The 16976-nt window shown below is 47.4% G+C and overlaps 1 protein-coding gene across 3 annotated transcripts in view; it reads right to left on the bottom strand.

Moving 5' to 3' along the window:
* The window catches only part of WDR62 (WD repeat domain 62), a 40348-nt gene that overhangs the window by 21907 nt on the left and 1465 nt on the right, over positions 1–16976 (bottom strand). For 2 of the 3 annotated variants that reach the window (XM_008140107.3, XM_028143419.2), the window contains exons 2-10: positions 16279–16370; positions 15296–15358; positions 11139–11196; positions 10734–10904; positions 9319–9456; positions 8718–8900; positions 7008–7168; positions 5231–5420; positions 1081–1218 (exon numbers count right to left, since the gene is read on the bottom strand). In XM_008140107.3, coding sequence (XP_008138329.2) covers positions 1081–1218; positions 5231–5420; positions 7008–7168; positions 8718–8900; positions 9319–9456; positions 10734–10904; positions 11139–11196; positions 15296–15358; positions 16279–16370 — 1194 coding nt within the window. Of the gene's footprint in view, positions 1–1080; positions 1219–5230; positions 5421–7007; positions 7169–8717; positions 8901–9318; positions 9457–10733; positions 10905–11138; positions 11197–12437; positions 12523–15295; positions 15359–16278; positions 16371–16976 lie in introns of those variants that run through there. The other variant, XM_054711217.1, reaches the window with a different exon arrangement.

A 16976-nucleotide genomic window follows, 5' to 3' on the forward strand; every position in this document is an offset into this window, starting at 1 on the left:
GAGAGGGATAGAGTTAGAAACATCGATGATGAGAGAAACATTGATCAGCTGTCTCCTGCACACCTCCTACTAGGATATGCCCGCAATCAAGGTACATGCCCTTGACCAGAATCGAACGTGGGACCTTTCAGTCTGCAGGCCGATGCTCTATCCACTGAGCCAAACTGGTTAGGGCATTAATGGCCTTTTTTGTCCCAGCCCCACTAACTTCTCACCAATCTCTTTCCCACCTCAGGGCCTTTGCACAAGCTGTTCCTTTGGCATGGGGCGCTTTCCCCTCCCCTCTTCACTCCCCCCAGTCCTCCATATCTCAGTGTACTTATCTTTTCCTCCAGGAAGCTGACCCTTATGCCACAAATAAGATCAGATGACTCTGTTATATATCCCACTAGCACTATGTAATTTTCTTTCATGGTGCTTACCACGCTTATGATTATATCACAATTTGTACAGTTATTAGTTCACTCTCTGCCTCCCCCCACTAGACTGTGGGTGCCATCAGTACAGAAGGGTCTATTCTTAGTGACTGATGTGTCTCCAGCATGTAGCATAGCACAGACCTTAATAAGTATCTGCAGAATAAACAAATGCATGATTCAGGTCTCAGTTCCTCAGAGAAGCTCCCTTAGTGACCTAGCAATACCAAACATTTCTTCAGCAAAGTGTTTTCTCCCCAGCCTCACCTCACGGCTCTCTGTGGTGTCCTGCCAGCACCCCCACCCATGGCCTTACTGCATGGCAGCTAGTTGACAGGCTTGGTTGATGGACCTAAGAGCTTTCCTAAGGAGCTCAACTGAAGACTTAGGGAGCAATTTCTCTTCTGTTGAGTATGTCAGGTTGCCTGGAATGGCTGTGTAGACACACCTGGAAAGCAGCCGCTCACTGGCAGAGAGAGAGCTATGCTACTCAGAAAGAAAGAGAGGGAGAGAGAAACAAAAAAGTAACCTGCCTTGGTTTCTGGTTCCTGCCCAAAGTGCAGTCTAATAGCAAGATCCTATAAAACGTCCTCCTGCCTCAATGTCCTAGCTTAAAGCAGGTCTTTGTTCTTCCTAAAAGATGGTTCACCTTGAAGTCACTCACATTACTGAAGATGTTTTTCTGCCAGGGAGAGTCAGGGCTGCTATTTATGTTCCAGAAGCGAATGGTGTTGTCTGAGGAACAAGTCAGAAAAGATCCAGTTGGCAGACAAGCTCTCTGATCTTCAAACTCAGGATACACCTACAGTTCCCAAATAACAAGACAAAGGGCAATTCATTACAACCACTTCAATGACAGCACTATGATATACTGTTGCATTTTGGTGGGAAAAAAGTAAGTTGCAGAGCCCTAGCCAGTGTGGCTCCATGGCTGGGGCGTTGGCCCACACACCAAAGGGTCACGAGTTTGATTCCAGGTCAAGGGCACGTCGTATCTGGGTTGCGGGCTCACTTCCCACTCCTGTTCGGGGTATCTTTGGGAGGCAACCAGTCGATGTGTCTTCCTCACACATCATCAGAGTGAAGGTGGTGCTGGCAGCCAGGGGAAAGAAGGCCCATTCTTGCATGAATTTTCACGCATCGGGCCTCTAGTCTACATATATAAAAGCCTAAGCGACCATTTGACGGGTAGCAATGATGCAATGACCACCAGGGGGCAGATGCTCCAACCGGTAGCTATGATATGCACCGACCACCAGGGGGCAGACGCTCAACGCAGAGCTGCTGAGCTGTAGTGACTTGGTAGCTGTGGTTCTTGGGTGAAGCACCTGGAACTAGAGAGGGAGCCCAATTCCAGGGTGTGTGCCCGAGAATCGCCCTCTTGCAATCCGGGACCCCTTGGGGGATGTCAGAGAGATGGTTTCAGCCTAATCCTCACAGGCCAGGCTGAGGGACCCTACCTGCTGGAGGGACCCCATTCACTCCACAGACAACCTTCAAGCCACTGCACTGCCCAGGTACGGCTGGCTGGGGAGGGACTACGAAAGATTGGTCAGGGTGTGTCCAGCCCTTCTCACCCAGTCCTGCCCTACCGGCTACCTTCTAATTAATTTCTGTTCAATGTGCACTAATCTGTGCACTGGGCACTAATATATATATATATATATATATATATATATACACACACACACACATACACACACACACACACACTAGAGGCCCGATGCATGAAATTCATGCATGGGTAGGGTCCCTAGGCCTGGTTGGTGATCAGGGCCGATCTGTGGGGTGACCAGCGGGGCGATCAGGGGAGGGGGCAGCCTGCTGGCATCCACCTTAGCCAACCTGGCACAGCCTGCTCGCTGGCTCTGTCCCCCGCTGCTGCCCGTCTAGGGGAGGCGACCAGCAGGGCAATCAGGGGTGGCACCGGCCGGCCTGCTCACCAGCCAGCCCCATCCCCTGCCACCGCAGGTCGCCTCCCTCTGCAGAGCCATCAGGCCCCCCCCCCCCCCCCACCCCCCGCACCCACCTTGGCTGGCCTGGGGCCTATGGGCTGGGGGCAGCTCCTGCATTGAGCATCTGCCCCCTGGTGGTCAGTGTGAATCAGAGCGACTGGTTGTTCCACTGGTTGTTCCACCAGTCATTCTGCCGTTCTATTGATTTGCATATTAGCCTTTTATTATATAGGATGATAGAATTGGAATATTACCATATTGCAATTCCCAATGAATAAATGGATCTGACATTGAACATCAACAGCTGCTAACGACAGTCAATGAATTGTACTTTTATTTATGTATGCTTGTGTGTGGGTTCATTCTCACAAAAATCAGTATTTTAATTGATTTTTCGAGAGGAAAGGGGAGAGACAGAGAAAGAGAGAGACATCGATTGGTTGCCTCCCATACATGCCCCAACTGAGAACAGAACCTGCAACCTAGGTATGTGCTCTGACTGGAAATCAAATCCACAACCTTCTGGTGTATAGGATGATGTTCCAACCAACTGAGACATCCACCCTGGGCTATGTGGTTTTTGTGTGTTTTTTAAAATATATTTTATTGATTGATTTTTTTACAGAGAGGAAGGGAGAGGGATAGAGAGTTAGAAACATCGATGAGAGGGAAACATCGATCAGCTGCCTCCTGCACACCTCCTACTAGGCATGTGCCTGCAACCAAGGTACATGCCCTTGACCGGAATTGAACCTGGGACCTTTCAGTCCACAGGCCGACACTCTATCCACTGAGCCAAACCGGTTAGGGCCTATGTGGTTTTTTAAGATCTCTGTTTTGCCGAAACCGGTTTGGCTCAGTGGATAGAGCGTCGGCCTGCAGACTGAAGGGTCCCAGGTTCGATTCTGGTCAAGGGCATGTACATTAGTTGCGGGCACATCCCCAGTGGGGGGTGTGCAGGAGGCAGCTGGTTGATGTTTCTAGCTCTCTGTCCCTCTCCCTTCCTCTCTGTAAAAAATCAATAAAATATATTTAAAAAAAAAAGATCTCTGTTTTATCTTTAAAAATAAAGGATGCCCTAGATCAGTGGTTCTCAACCTTCGTAATGCCACGACCCTTTAATACAGTTCCTCATGTTGTGGTGACCCCCAACCATAAAACTATTTTCGTTGCTACTTCATAACTGTAATTTTGCTACTGTTATGAATTGTAATGTAAATATCTGTGTTTTCCGATGGTCTTAGGTGACCCCTGTGAAAGGGGTCGCGACCTACAGGTTGAGAACCGCTAGCAGGGTCGCCTAAGACCATCGGAAAACACAGATATTTACATTATGATTCACAACAGTAGCAAAATTACAGTTATGAAGTAGCAACGAAAATAGTTTTATGGTTGGGGGTCACCACAACATGAGGAACTGTATTAAAGGGTTGCGGCATTAGGAAGGTTGAGAACCACTGCCCTAGATGGTTTTGGCTCAGTGGATAGAGCATCGGCCTATGGACCAAAGGGTCCTGGGTTCAATTCCAGTCAATGGCACATACCTTGGTTGCAGGCTCCTCTCCGGTCAGGGCCCTGGTCAAGGCTTGTGCAGGAGGCAACTAATCAATGTGTTTCTCTCACACTGATGTTTCTCTGTGTCTTTCCCTCTCTCCTCTCCTCTCTCTAAAAATCAATGGAAAAATATCTACGGGGAGAGCAGGAGAGGGGAGGGGAGGGGAGGCATAAAATTTCGTGCACCAGGCCACTAGTTTATATATAAAATTTTAAAGTTATTTAAAAATATTCTTGTTGCCCTAGCTGGTTTGGCTCAATGGATAGAGCGTCAGCCTGTGGCCTGAAGGGTCCCAGGTTCGATTCCGGCCAAGGGCACATGCCTGAGTTGCGGGCTTGGTCCCCAGAAGGGGGTGTGCAGGAGACAGCCAATCAATGATTCTCTCTCATCATTGATGTTTCTATCTCTTTCTCCCTCTTCCTTCTTCTCTAAAATCAATAAAATATATTAAAAAAATAAAAATAAAAATATTCTTGTTAAGTGAGAAAAGTGCTAGTAATAGAAGCATCAGATACAGGAAAGCAGATGGATTCAAACAGTCAATAGGCTAAATCAACATTTCTTTGAAAGGATTAAGTTATTTTTTTCCAATTCTGAATTGGGCCACTGAAAACACAAGTTCTCTAGGACAGACATTCCTAGTAGTAAGATATTTTCAGGGGGGACAAAAAAGTAGAGTACAATTCTTTCTCCACCAGTTGTCTAATTTGCAAGGAATACTTAGAACAGCTTTGGAGAATGAAAAACTCCCTACAGATTCATTCTTAGAAAATAAAAACATCTTCAACACAAATTAAAAAACCCACTAAATGACACAAACAGCTTCCACAGAAGGCTCTCTGAGGTACACAGTCTACTGCTTCAGGACCTTTGCTCTTGTTGTTCTCCCAAGTGGTCCCATGCCTCTCATCCCCTCACTTCCTGCAGTTCTCTGCTTGAAAGTCAAGTCCTCAAAGAGGCCTTCCTTGACCACTCTCCTCTCTAGAATAGCAAGCAGCCTTGATCTCCTTTTCACCTACTCTGCTTCATTTTCCTTCTGAGAGGTACTGCTATTTGGCATGTCTTATACTGATGTTTATGGGTTTACTTTCCCACCCAAATGTAAGCTCCTAAGGGCATGACTTTTGTCAGTTTCCTTCCTAGTTGTGTCCCCAGCACCTAGAACAGTACCTGGCACATAGCTGGAGTTCATTGGAAGGAATAGGGAATCCTTTGAAGGAATGGCAAAAAGGGATCACCAAACTCTGCAGAAGTTTTCTTCAAATGGGAGCTGAGCAAAGGCTGGGGAGGGGAAAGGGGCTCACCTCCACATTCCAGACGTATGAGCTGTGGAAGAGCTCCGAGCACACCTTGCCTACTTTGTTGATATCGTTGACATCCCAGGTATAGATGCTGTGGTCCTTATACACGCAGGATAGCCACTGGTGGATGGGGTCAAAGGTCAGTGCCACTGTATCCGGATAGACTGCTTCTGCCTTCCTGCAGAAGAGGAAGCTAACAAGGCAACATGGGTCATCAATCACCATCAGTGTCACTGTGGGTAGTGACAGCTGCCTGTGGGGACACGGTGACACTTGAGTTATCTCATGTCAATGCCACGGTGGTCCATCTCTCCCACTCCAAATCCACTTCTCCCTCCTGCTCTGTTTCTAACACAGAGGTTGTAAAGTGAAAGCTTCCACTTGGCCCTTGGAACATTTGAATTTCAACTCCTGTTAGCATTTTTCTCCCCTCATTTCACCCAACCCAAGCTGTGTCCTGTCTCATGGAAAGACAATGGGCACATACCTCAGGCCTTCTCGCTCATGGGCTCCACCAACACATGACCAAACATCTCTGTACAAGGGAGCAGAGTTGTCCCCTGACCTGGGGCCTCCCTACAGTTTATTGAGCATCTACTGTGTGCCAAAGCTTTAGCTGCACTGAATCCCCACAATGATAGGTAGGTACTATATTTTATAGATAAAGAAACTGAAGCACAAGTTGATACAGTGACCCGCCTGAGGCCACACAGCACAAAGCAGAAGCTGGCAGAGCTGGGCAGCCTGGCTACAACATCCCACTGTCTGTGAGTTGCTGACCCACCCTCTTTCCTTTGAGACACCCAATAGCCCCCTCGAGGCTATTAGAAAAGGCACTCCAAAGGTAGTGTCCAGCAATCTACAGAAAGGTCACCCCAGGCACCCAGTACTCCTGGTTAGGTAGCTCCTCTGCCCCCCCGCTCCCCAAATGACTTACAACAAAGGGAAAATATGTCATAGCTCAGCTCTTCTACCCATTCTCCACATGGCAGCCAGAGTGATCTAATGCTCAAGGCCTGATCACATAATGCTAATGCCTGAAATCCCCAGTGGCTGCCCATGGACTTCAGAATAGACTATAAGCTCCTACCAGCCTCCATCCATTCCCAGACCTATCTCCTATTATTCTCCTCCCCTGGGCACACTGGGCTCCAGCCACACAGCCGCTCGGTATTCCTGCAACACACCAGGCTCAGTGTGCTATCCCCCTTAAGGCCTTTCCACTTGCTGTCAGAACCCAGTTCTCCACACAGCTGGCTCCTTCTCCCTAGAAGCTTACCCTGGCCACCCAAATATGAGTCCCTATTTTATTTCACCAAAGCATTTATGACTATCTGAAATGATCTTATTTGTGTAATTGTTTACCATAAAGCTCTCTCACTAGACTGAAGACTTCACAGTGGCAGAGATTTTGCTGCCTCATTATAGCTGTATCCTGTTTCCTGCCTAGGGCTGGCCAGTATGGAGATGGATCTAAAAGCATGGATGTATCCCTGGCCGGTTTGGCTCAGTGGATAGAGCGTCGGCCTGCGGACTCGAGGGTCCCAGGTTCGATTCCAATCAAGGGCATGTACCTTGGTTGCGGGCACATCCCTGGTGGGGGGTGTGCAGGAGGCAGCTGAATCGGTGTCTCTCTCATCGATGTTTCTAACTCTCTATCCCTCTCCCTTCCTCTCTGTAAAAAATCAATAAAATATATATATATAAAAAAAATAAAAGCATGGATGTATACCAATAGACAGACTCTGGGTGGGCCCCTTTCCCTTCTCTCAGGTAGTACCTGGGCTCCAGCCCCTGGGCCACATCCACCCCAAGGTAGTGTGGCTTGGGCAGGTTGGCGAGGTAATGTAGGTTGTGGGCCTGGAAGATGCGAACTATCCCATCTGTGCAACCGCAGAAGATGAGCTCCTGGCTGACACAAAGGCAGGAAGACAGGGAGACCTGTGGGGGGAAAGGGGACCCAAGTGAACTTTGTGCTTTATGTGGCCCAGTTCAGGGACATGGGGACTGACAGAACAGGGGCCTCCAGAGAAGCCTTAGAGTTTCCTGGGTCTACGAAGCCCATCTTAGTAAATTTTAAGGCTTTTCAAATCAGGATATAGCATAAGATCACTATTGAAGGAAATGTGCCAGCAGGTAGACTGGGATAGAGTTATCATTGCTACCTACAGAAGAACTCAGCTGTGGGTGGGAAACATCTGTTCAGCAGACTGTGACTAAAGATAGGTCACTTGCAGTAACAGGGTTGAGTTTTAGGCTTAAATTTTATTTCCTATTATTTAAAAACAACTTCATAGAGATTATACTCCAAAGCAGCATAGAAAAAAGTTACTGTATACAGAAAGGACTATCTATCCTGCCAGGACATATAGATAGAGCCAGAAAATGCCAGAACTCTGGACACAGTCTAGAGGAGTTTCTACAAATTCACAGGGACTTAATTTATGAGTCACTTATGACAACTGCTCAGGGGCTACACATCTATCTGTCAAAAGCTTCTGACTTGCATGAGTTCTAACATGAGGATTCAAACGAAAAGAAAAGTGGTTCTGCAATTTATTGATATATCATCATTTAGTTTAAAATGTTTTTGGTATAGTCTTTTTTGCCCGAAAATGATTAAGTCAATGATACTTTCTATATATTTTTAAAAATTCAGGCCCGGCCAATGTGGCTCTGTAGTTGAGTATCATCCATGAACCAGGAGGTCACAGTTGATTCCCGGTCAGGGCACATGTCCGAGTTGTGGGCTTGATACCCGGTGTGGGATATGCAGGTGGCAGCTAATCAGTAATTCTCTCTTATCATTGATCTTTCTCTCTCTCTCTCCCCTCTTCCTTCCTCTCTCTGAAATCAATAAAAATCTATTTTAAAAATTAAAAAATGCAGTTGTCCTACTAGCCCAGAGTGCTCAATGAAGAAGAGAAATATGAACTGAATCAAATGGTGAGGAAAGCAATTGTAACCTGACCTTGTTTCTGGGGACTAGCACTGTGCTGAATGCGTTACCTATATTATCTCATCAACTCTGTGAGGTATACAGCAGTATTTCCTCATCAACAGATGAGGAAACTGAGGCTCAGGTAGGGATAGTCATTTACCAGAATAATACAAGCAGATCTTAAGGTCAAACCCAGAGCTGGACCCTGGCTGGTGTGCTCCATAGTTAGAGCATTGGTCCACAGATTGAAGGGTCAGGGGTTCAATTCCTGGTCAAGGGCACATACCTGGGTTGCAAGTTCCATCTCTGCGCTGGGAAGGCAACCAATCGATGTGTCTCTTTTACACTGATGTTCTCTCTCTCTCTCCCCCCTTCCCCACATCCCCCTCCGCTCTCTTTAAAAAATCAATGGGAAAAATATCCTCGGGTGAGGATTAACAAACCCAGAGCTGGTGTGATCAACCATCAGGCAGAAACACTGCTGAGTGTCCCAGGAGATCATGTCATGGAAAGAGTGTTCCCCCCATTGATAGCAGAGAGGTGGGGTACCTTCAGATTGATCCACTTCTCCAGCACCCTCTTCTCATTGAACTGGCAGAGAAGGCCCGAGTAGGACACACAGAAGGTGTTGCCTGCCATCTGGCCCCGGCCACAAGCCACACCACAGAAGACATTGTTGTGCAGCTCACCCAGGATGCCTGAGCGCCCTATGAGGGGCACTGTCCCGGTCACCTGGAGGCATAGCAGGACACAGTGAGACATTGTTCACATAACCTGTACCCCAACAACAGCATGATGGGTCTCTCATGACCGAAGGAACAACACAACTACACAGGAGAACCCTAAGAAACTCCTCCCAGAGGAGGAGAAGGAAAGAAAAAAACAGAACACACTTCCAGGCAGAGTGGCTGGAAGGCAGTAGTCCCAGAACAAGGGAGTGGCCCAGGGCTAGCAAGGAAGGGAGTGCAGTGGGGAAGATTCCTAGCAAGGCTTGCCAGTCAGCACTGGAGAGCAGGCCAGAGGCAGGGACAGGCTTGAGAGGCCAGACAGCCTGAGTTCACTGCCCGCTATCTCAGGGAGAAACAGGAGTCCATTCTGCCCCTGACAGTTACTCCCCAGGTCTGGATGAGGTGGCAGGGACGAAACTCACCTTTGCTTCAGTGGAGACTTCCAAGAACCAGAACCTAACATGCCGGTTACCAACAGTAACAAAATAGCTGCTGTCCTCTGAGAAAGAGAGGGCGATGACCCTGCATGATACCTTGTTGGAGGCCACCACAATATCTTTCTGGAAGAATCAGTACAGAAAAGTTCATGCTAGCACCCACCCCGTTAGACTTCAGCCTTTGCCTTCAGCCCTGCGTCTCCCCTGCTCCAAGTCTGTTTTCCTTGGACCCTCCAGTAAGCTAATCTATGGGAGAACCTGTGTGACACTCTTACCACTACAGAGGAGACTGAGGCTTGGGAAGGTACCCACATGAGAGTAAGTTCCAGAGCTCTCCCTGAGCCCAAGCTCTACAGCCCACATGGTGTAGAGCAGCAGTCGCCAACCTTTTGGACCTCATGGACCACCAGTGGTCTGCAAACCACCAGTTAGTGATAGCTACTCCAAAGGTTTCCTTAAACCAGCAGTTGCCAACCTTTTGGGCCTCACGGACCACCAGTGGTCCGCTGACCACCGGATGGCGACTGCTGGTGTAGAGGACAGCCATAGCTGGGATGTAAGGATAACAACCATGGCTGCCATCGACAGACGCCCATTCTGGACCCTGCTGAGCACTTCACTGGATAACTAATGGGATCCTCTCAATAGCTCTGTAAGGGAGGTACTTCTCCTCCCACTCTGCCATGCTAAGAGGGAAGATATGTGTTCAAGGTCACATAGCAGGTTATGAACAGAACCCGGACTTGGTACCCACTTCTGCAGATTCCAAGTCCTCCCTCAGCTATTCCAGAGTCCAGTGATTCATATCAACTCATTGAAGTCTCACAATTCAACCAGGAGTATACTATAATACCAATTTAAGAAAACAGACCTACAGAGAAGTTAAGTCACTTGATCAATATCCACAAGGAAACAGACCCACAGAGAAGTTAAGTCACTTGATCAAGGTTATAGCTGGTCAATATAAAAATAATTATTTTCGCCAAAACCGGTTTGGCTCAGTGGATAGAGCGTCGGCCTGCGGACTGAAAGGTCCCAGGTTCGATTCCGGTCAAGGGCATGTACATTGGTTGCGGGCACATCCCCAGTAGGGGGTGTGCAGGAGGCAGCTGGTCGATGTTTCTCTCTCATCGATGTTTCTAGCTCTCTATCCCTCTCCCTTCCTCTCTGTAAAAAATCAATAATAAATAAATAAAATAAAAAAATAATTATTTTCTCACTAATTGAGAACTTGTCACATGCCCCTCAATAAGTGCCTAAAACAGGGATCAGGTGCTCAATAAATATTTGCTGGATGAATAAGCACTTTACCAAGTTATCTCATTTAATTCTTCCAAAGCCTGATACGCAGGATGCTCCAGCAGCTGGCTGCCTGCCCACACACCCACCAGTTGGCTCACCTTCCAGTCCCAGACGTTGAGTACCATGTCGTGCTGGTAGCCCATGGACACAATGTGCTTCATATTTGGGGAGAAGGCCACACAGGCCACGCCGTACTTGTGGCCCAACATCTCTGCCACCTGACTCTTCTCATCCACATCCCAGATTCGCACAGTAGGCCTGTGCCCGTTCTAGGGAAGGTGGGGCTGTTACTGCTGCTGGCTTCTATACCAAGCAGGGTTAGAGGGGCTGGCAGGGCTGAAGATGGCATTGTCCCAGGGTATGCCCAAAAGCCACCTCCCCCATCTGCCACGAGGCTTTTGTGGCCCAGGAAGGAGCTATTCCAGGGACTCCCCAGGCCTGTGGAGACAGAATGAATGGCCCCAAGACACCTCCCCACCTACTCAATCATGATCACAACTCACCTCCCCCGTCACTATGTACTTCCCATCAGGGGAGAAGGCCAGAGAGCTCAGAGACTTCCTGAGGGCAAGGAAAAGGATTGATATCACTGGTTCCACTAAGGGTGGGAAGCCAGACCCCAGCCTGGCTATGCTCACAGCACACTGCCCACTCCTCGCTCCCAAGCCTGGAGAGGCCAGGAGAGGTGGGCACCAGCAGCTCCCACAGAGCCAGTGCTGCCTATGTGCCCAGCACAGCACATGGTGCATTCCTGCATTCCCTGCTGCTGGGAGCATAGGGAAATGGGGTTCTATACAAGCAAAGGTCCCTTCCTCCCTTAAACTCCAAACCCAGATGGGATGGACACTGAATGGGGACCTTTCTTCCTCTCCCTCTACAAGAGTGGGCTTCCTAAGACCCCACCAGCCCTATAATCCTGAGAAATTCAGAAGCGGGAAATGGTACAGATCTGGCCTAATATGGAGGCGGTGCTGAAGGGAGGACCCTGGCAGACAATCACACTGAAACAGCCACAGCATGTGCTCCACTGCTAATCGCTCAAGGTGTTCTGGAAAACCTGTTGCCAATCAACATGTTTCTCTCCGATACCCCAGATAGCCAGCACAATAACTGAATAACCAGATTAGTTTGCACATTTTTGGTAGCAAGTTTCACTGCCCCAAGATTGCATTGTTTTTTTCTCTCTCCTCTTTTTTTTTCCTAATGCTGTTTTTACATCTCTTCCTTAACAGTCTAGTACCGTGGTCGGCAAACTGCGGCTAGCGAGCCACATGCGGCTCTTTGGCCCCTTGAGTATGGCTCTTCCACAAAATACCACAGCCTGGGCGAGTCTATTTTGAAGAAGTGGCATTAGAAGAAGTTTAAGTTTAAAAAATTTGGCTCTCAAAAGAAATTTCAATCGTTGTACTGTTGATATTTGGCTCTGTTGACTAATGAGTTTGCCGACCACTGGTCTAGTAGTTGTCTCCCTCACATGAGTAAACTGGTGTGCAGTTAACTAAGTCTTTCGATAAGTCTCTGACAATCTTATAGAACATTTATCATCCACTCAACCCTCTGATGGCTTCCCATTGCTCCTACAGCAGCAAAGGTGAGCTGCCTACCTAATAGCAACTCACCCCTCCTTCCCCACTCACAGAATATCAGCTTTAATTGGGATGGCAATGTCTCCAGCTAGAGTACATTTCCTCACCTGGTTCTTGTAGCTCCACAGGTACAGCTACATACTTAGTCTGGCCAATGAGAGGTGCTGTTGCAATTTCCAGAAAAGCTTCTCGAAGGAATTCTGCCCTGCTCCCTACCTGTTCCCCTTCTGAAGAAAGTACATGACAGCCAGAACTCCATCTTGGGTCAAGTGGTGACTTCAAGAACAGAAGCCTCACAATAAGCATGGTGGAACAGAAAGACAGAGTGGGGGCCCTAATGCTCACAGAGACACCAGCCCCCTGGGTGTCCACCTCCAGACTTATGTGCAGGAAGAACATGCCCTTGTGTCCTGACTGTCATGTGCCCTGACCTTGCGCCCAGCCCTCTGTCAAATGCTATATGGGCATCGGTACGCTGATTCCTCACACACATTCCATGAAGTCAGAACACTCATTAGCCAGTTTTGAGATGAGGAAACTTCAACACAGGGAAGCCCCCTGCCCAAGGATACCTAACCATACAGGGCAGAGCCCTGGACTGTAGGCCAGAGGTTCTCAGTCTTGGCTGCATGTCAGAATTCCCTAGGGAGCTTTTTAAAAATGTCAAAGCCATGCTAAGACTAGTGAGTAAAAGTTTGGTGAGAAACAGGGTAATATCTGCAAAGCTTCAGAGAAGCTCCGCTAAGGGGAAAATAGAGGCTTCATAATGGAGAAGTCTGGCAGACACCACCTTAATCAAGGGCTCAAAGTGAACATCACCAGTCATGAGAGAGATCAACATCATGAACTTCCTGACAGAATGTACTGAGAAGAGCACAGCATTCCTTCTGAGGTGTTCCTGCCAAAGATGCAGGCGTGAATCTATGTATGTGGAAACATCAGACAAACCCAAAGGCTGGCATATTCTACAAATTACCTGGCTTGTAATCCTCAAAAGTGTCAAGGTTATCCGAAACCGGTTTGGCTCAGTGGATAGAGCGTCGGCCTGCGGACTGAAGGGTCCCAGGTCCGATTCCGGTCAAGGGCATGTACCTTGGTTGCGGGCACATCCCCAGTAGGAGGTGTGCAGGAGGCAGCTGATCGATGTTTCTCTCTCATCGATGTTTCTAACTATCTCTCTTCCTCTCTGTAAAAAATCAATAAAATATATTTAAAAAAAAAAAGTATCAAGGTCATAAAAGTCAAGAAAAGATGGAGGAACTGCTTCAGACTGAAAGAGACAATGATAAGCAATGCATGGTTCTGGACAGAATCCTTTTGCTATAAAGGACATTCTTGGGACAAATGGTGAAACCTGAATGAGGAATAGATGGTAGTGAAGTATCAATTTTAATTTCCTGATATTGTTGAATGTATTGCAGTTTTAAAGGACCACATCATCTCCCCTCCCCCCAGGAATACAAGTCGAAGTATTTAGAGATACAGGAACATCATGCTTGCAGTTTACTCTCAAATGATTCAGAGAAAAATTAATATGTATATAGACAGAGAATGATAAAGCAAATGTGGTAAAATGTTAACATTTGGGGAATATGGGTAAAAGGTATACACACACTCTTTGTACTATTCTTGTTAAGTCTAAAAATTATTTTAGCCCGACCGGTGTTGATTAGTGGTTAGAGAATCAATCTGTGCACCCAAGGGTGAAGGGTTCGATTCCCAGTATAGGGTGCATACCTGGGTTTCTGTGGAAGCATATGCGGGAGACAGCCAATCGATGTGTCTCTCTCACACCGACATTTCTCCCCCACCTCAATATCCTCCCTCCCTTCTTCCCTTCCTCCCTTCCAATCTTTCTAAAAATCAATGGAAACAATATCCTCAAGTGAGGATTAACAAAAAAAATCATATAATGAAATAATTTTAATATAAAGAGCTTTAAAGTTCCAATACCCATGCCTCACTCCAGACCAATGATTAGGCCTTCTCTGGGAGTGAGGCCTAGGGGTCAGGTGACTCTGAAATGCAGCTGGGTGAAAACAGCTACTCTGGCCACACCACCTCCTAAGACAGACCCATCAGTGGTTGAGAGTGGACCCTTTCCATGCCATTTGTTGGATGGCACAGTGATCAATCAACCTGAAGGCAGACCCCTGGACACCAACTTGGGCTACTCAGGGCCAAGGGCCTTCCCCAATAAGGGGAAGTTAGAGTGAGCTTTCTAAATCACATTCATTCATTCATTCATTCCTGAAATAATAAGTGCCATCAATGTGCTAGCTACTGCTCTAGGTGAAAGGGACATAGAAATACACTAAGAGAAAGTCTCTGCCCTCAGAGAGCTCACACTATGGAAGGGAGACAGACAGTAAATATCACTAGTGAGGAAATTTTGTTGCATTATGAGAAAGAAGTACCTTTTGTGGAGAAAAGTAAAACAGGGAAGGGAGACTGAGGGTACTGGAAGGTTAGGGTGTAAAAAGCATATCCTTAACCTATAAATGCCCTCCAGTGGCTTCTCTTTGCAGTCAGTATCCAAGCCCCTCCCTAAGGCCCAGGTGATGTGGCTTCTGCCTGTTTCTGCCTCATCTCCCCCCACCCACACCTCTATTCCAAGCACGTGGATCCTTGGCTGCTCCTCAAACAACCCAAGGTTCTTAGCCTTTGCCCTCTGCCTGAAATGCTTTTCCCTCACCTTCACATGGGTTACCCCTCACTTCCTCTAGGTCTCAGCCTCAGGAATGCCTTTCCAGAGCGCTCTGATATGGCTTATCCTCTACTCTCTGCCTATAAACCTGCCCTAACACATCCCTTGTCATTTCCTCATAGCAAAGGTCACAGTGGGCTTGCTAGCCAATTGGCTTTAGTCTGTCTCCCTCTCTGAGCTGTCAGCTCTACTGAGAGCAAAGATTCTCATCTCTTTTGTTCACTGTTGTGACCTCAGCACCTGGGATAATACCTAACACAGAGACTTGGTTAATGTTGCTGAACTGATGGGTGAGTGAATGAGTGAGTCACCTAACCATGAGCACTTCCAGGGTTCCACCCCTGCCCATGCCCAGGCCCCAGCCTACCTGGCAGTGTTAAAAATGTGCTGCTGCTTGTTCTCCTTGGGGTCCAAAATCACCACCACACAGCTGGGGAGAAAAAAAAAAAAAAGTGCCCAAACTGAGGGGAGTATTGGAATCCAGGGATATTCTGTCCCCAACAGAAGAGAGCTCACACATAAAAAAGGCTCCCTCTGAACAGAAGATTCTCTCTGTGTAAGACATCGCTCTTCCAGATGTCTATGCTGAGAATTCTAGGGCACTTCATATTTATCATTAAAACATTCTTAAATAGAAACCAACACTTCCTCTGCGGTAATTATCCTTCCAGGCCATGGGCTAATAAAGACTTGTGTGCACGATCTCTTTAAATCCTTACAACTGCCAGAAAAGGTCAGGAATCTTCGTCCCATTTTATAGAGGAGGAAACTGAAGCCCAGAGAGGGGAAGTCCTTTGTCCAGGGCTACCCAGTAGGTCTGGGACCGAGTGGGGATGTGAATCTATACCTGTCAAGATTCAAAAGCCCACCCTTGTCCTTTACCTTGGGTTGCTTACTTCCCAAGACTAACAGATTCATGTTTATCAGTAATGACCATGGGTCTGCCCTGCCCTGTGAGGGTTGGCGGGGGAGTCCCTTTGGTGCCCAGAACAGTGTCAGACTTTATCAGTATTTGTGCAATATACAGTTGTAGAATGTCCTTCAGTACTCTCAACAATCCAAGAGGAGGGTATCACTATTTCTGTTTTATAACCATAGAAGCAGAGGCTCAGAGAGGGGCACATGGTGGGCCTGGAACACAAATCCAGGTTGTCTGATATGGCTTAAGTTTTAACCACTTGTCTTCCCCATAATCACTACCATCTCCCACCTGCAGTCACAATAAGGCTTTCATAGTGCTCACATGCCAGGTACTGTTGTAGATACCGATGGAATCTTCTCCACAGCCCTCAGAGGTAGGCAGCATTATCTGCATTCTACAGATGGAAAAACCAAGGCCCATCCACTCACCCTGCTAGGTAGGCCACGTGGCCTGTGCTGGGGTCACAGGTTAGGCCACTGCTGTTCTGGGCTGTGATGCCAAGCACCTTCTCCAGGGACACCTGCAGGGGAAAAGTCCAAGTCAAAAGCACCTACCCTCAGCAGGTCCCATGTGACACAGCCACCTCAGCCACCCATTCTATTCTTGTTATATTCAACACACTCACTGAGCTTCTATCATCATCTACCAGCAGCTAACACTTGTTTTCCTCAACATTCCTTTGACAAATACACAGGGCCATGTTAAAGGCATAGCATGGTGAGGAAAACACACAAAAATCCCTGCCCTTCTGGAGCTCACATTCTGGTGGTGATGGGATGGAGGACATACCAAGAAAATGAATAGAAAAAAAACATGCAAAATAGGTATCAGGTGATGACAAGAGCAATAAAGAAAAACAAAGCAGGAAAGGAAACTGGGAGCACAGGGGTAGGGAAGAAGGCCTCACTAAGAAGATGACCTTGGAATAAATTTTTAAGTATTTCATGTGGATGCAAGACTTGAAACCCCAAAACAACCCAAGGAAGAAGGCACTATTATCAGCCCTGCTTTTACAGATGAGGACACTGAGGTTCAAGGTCCCACACCAGCAGAGTGGCAAGGTGGAGTTTTTGCAATGTACCAGGTGTTGTTTTAAGTGCTTAAGATATATGAGCTCACTTAATCC

Source organism: Eptesicus fuscus, chromosome 21 (assembly GCF_027574615.1).
Source record: "Eptesicus fuscus isolate TK198812 chromosome 21, DD_ASM_mEF_20220401, whole genome shotgun sequence".
Taxonomy (NCBI): Eukaryota; Metazoa; Chordata; class Mammalia; order Chiroptera; family Vespertilionidae; genus Eptesicus; species Eptesicus fuscus.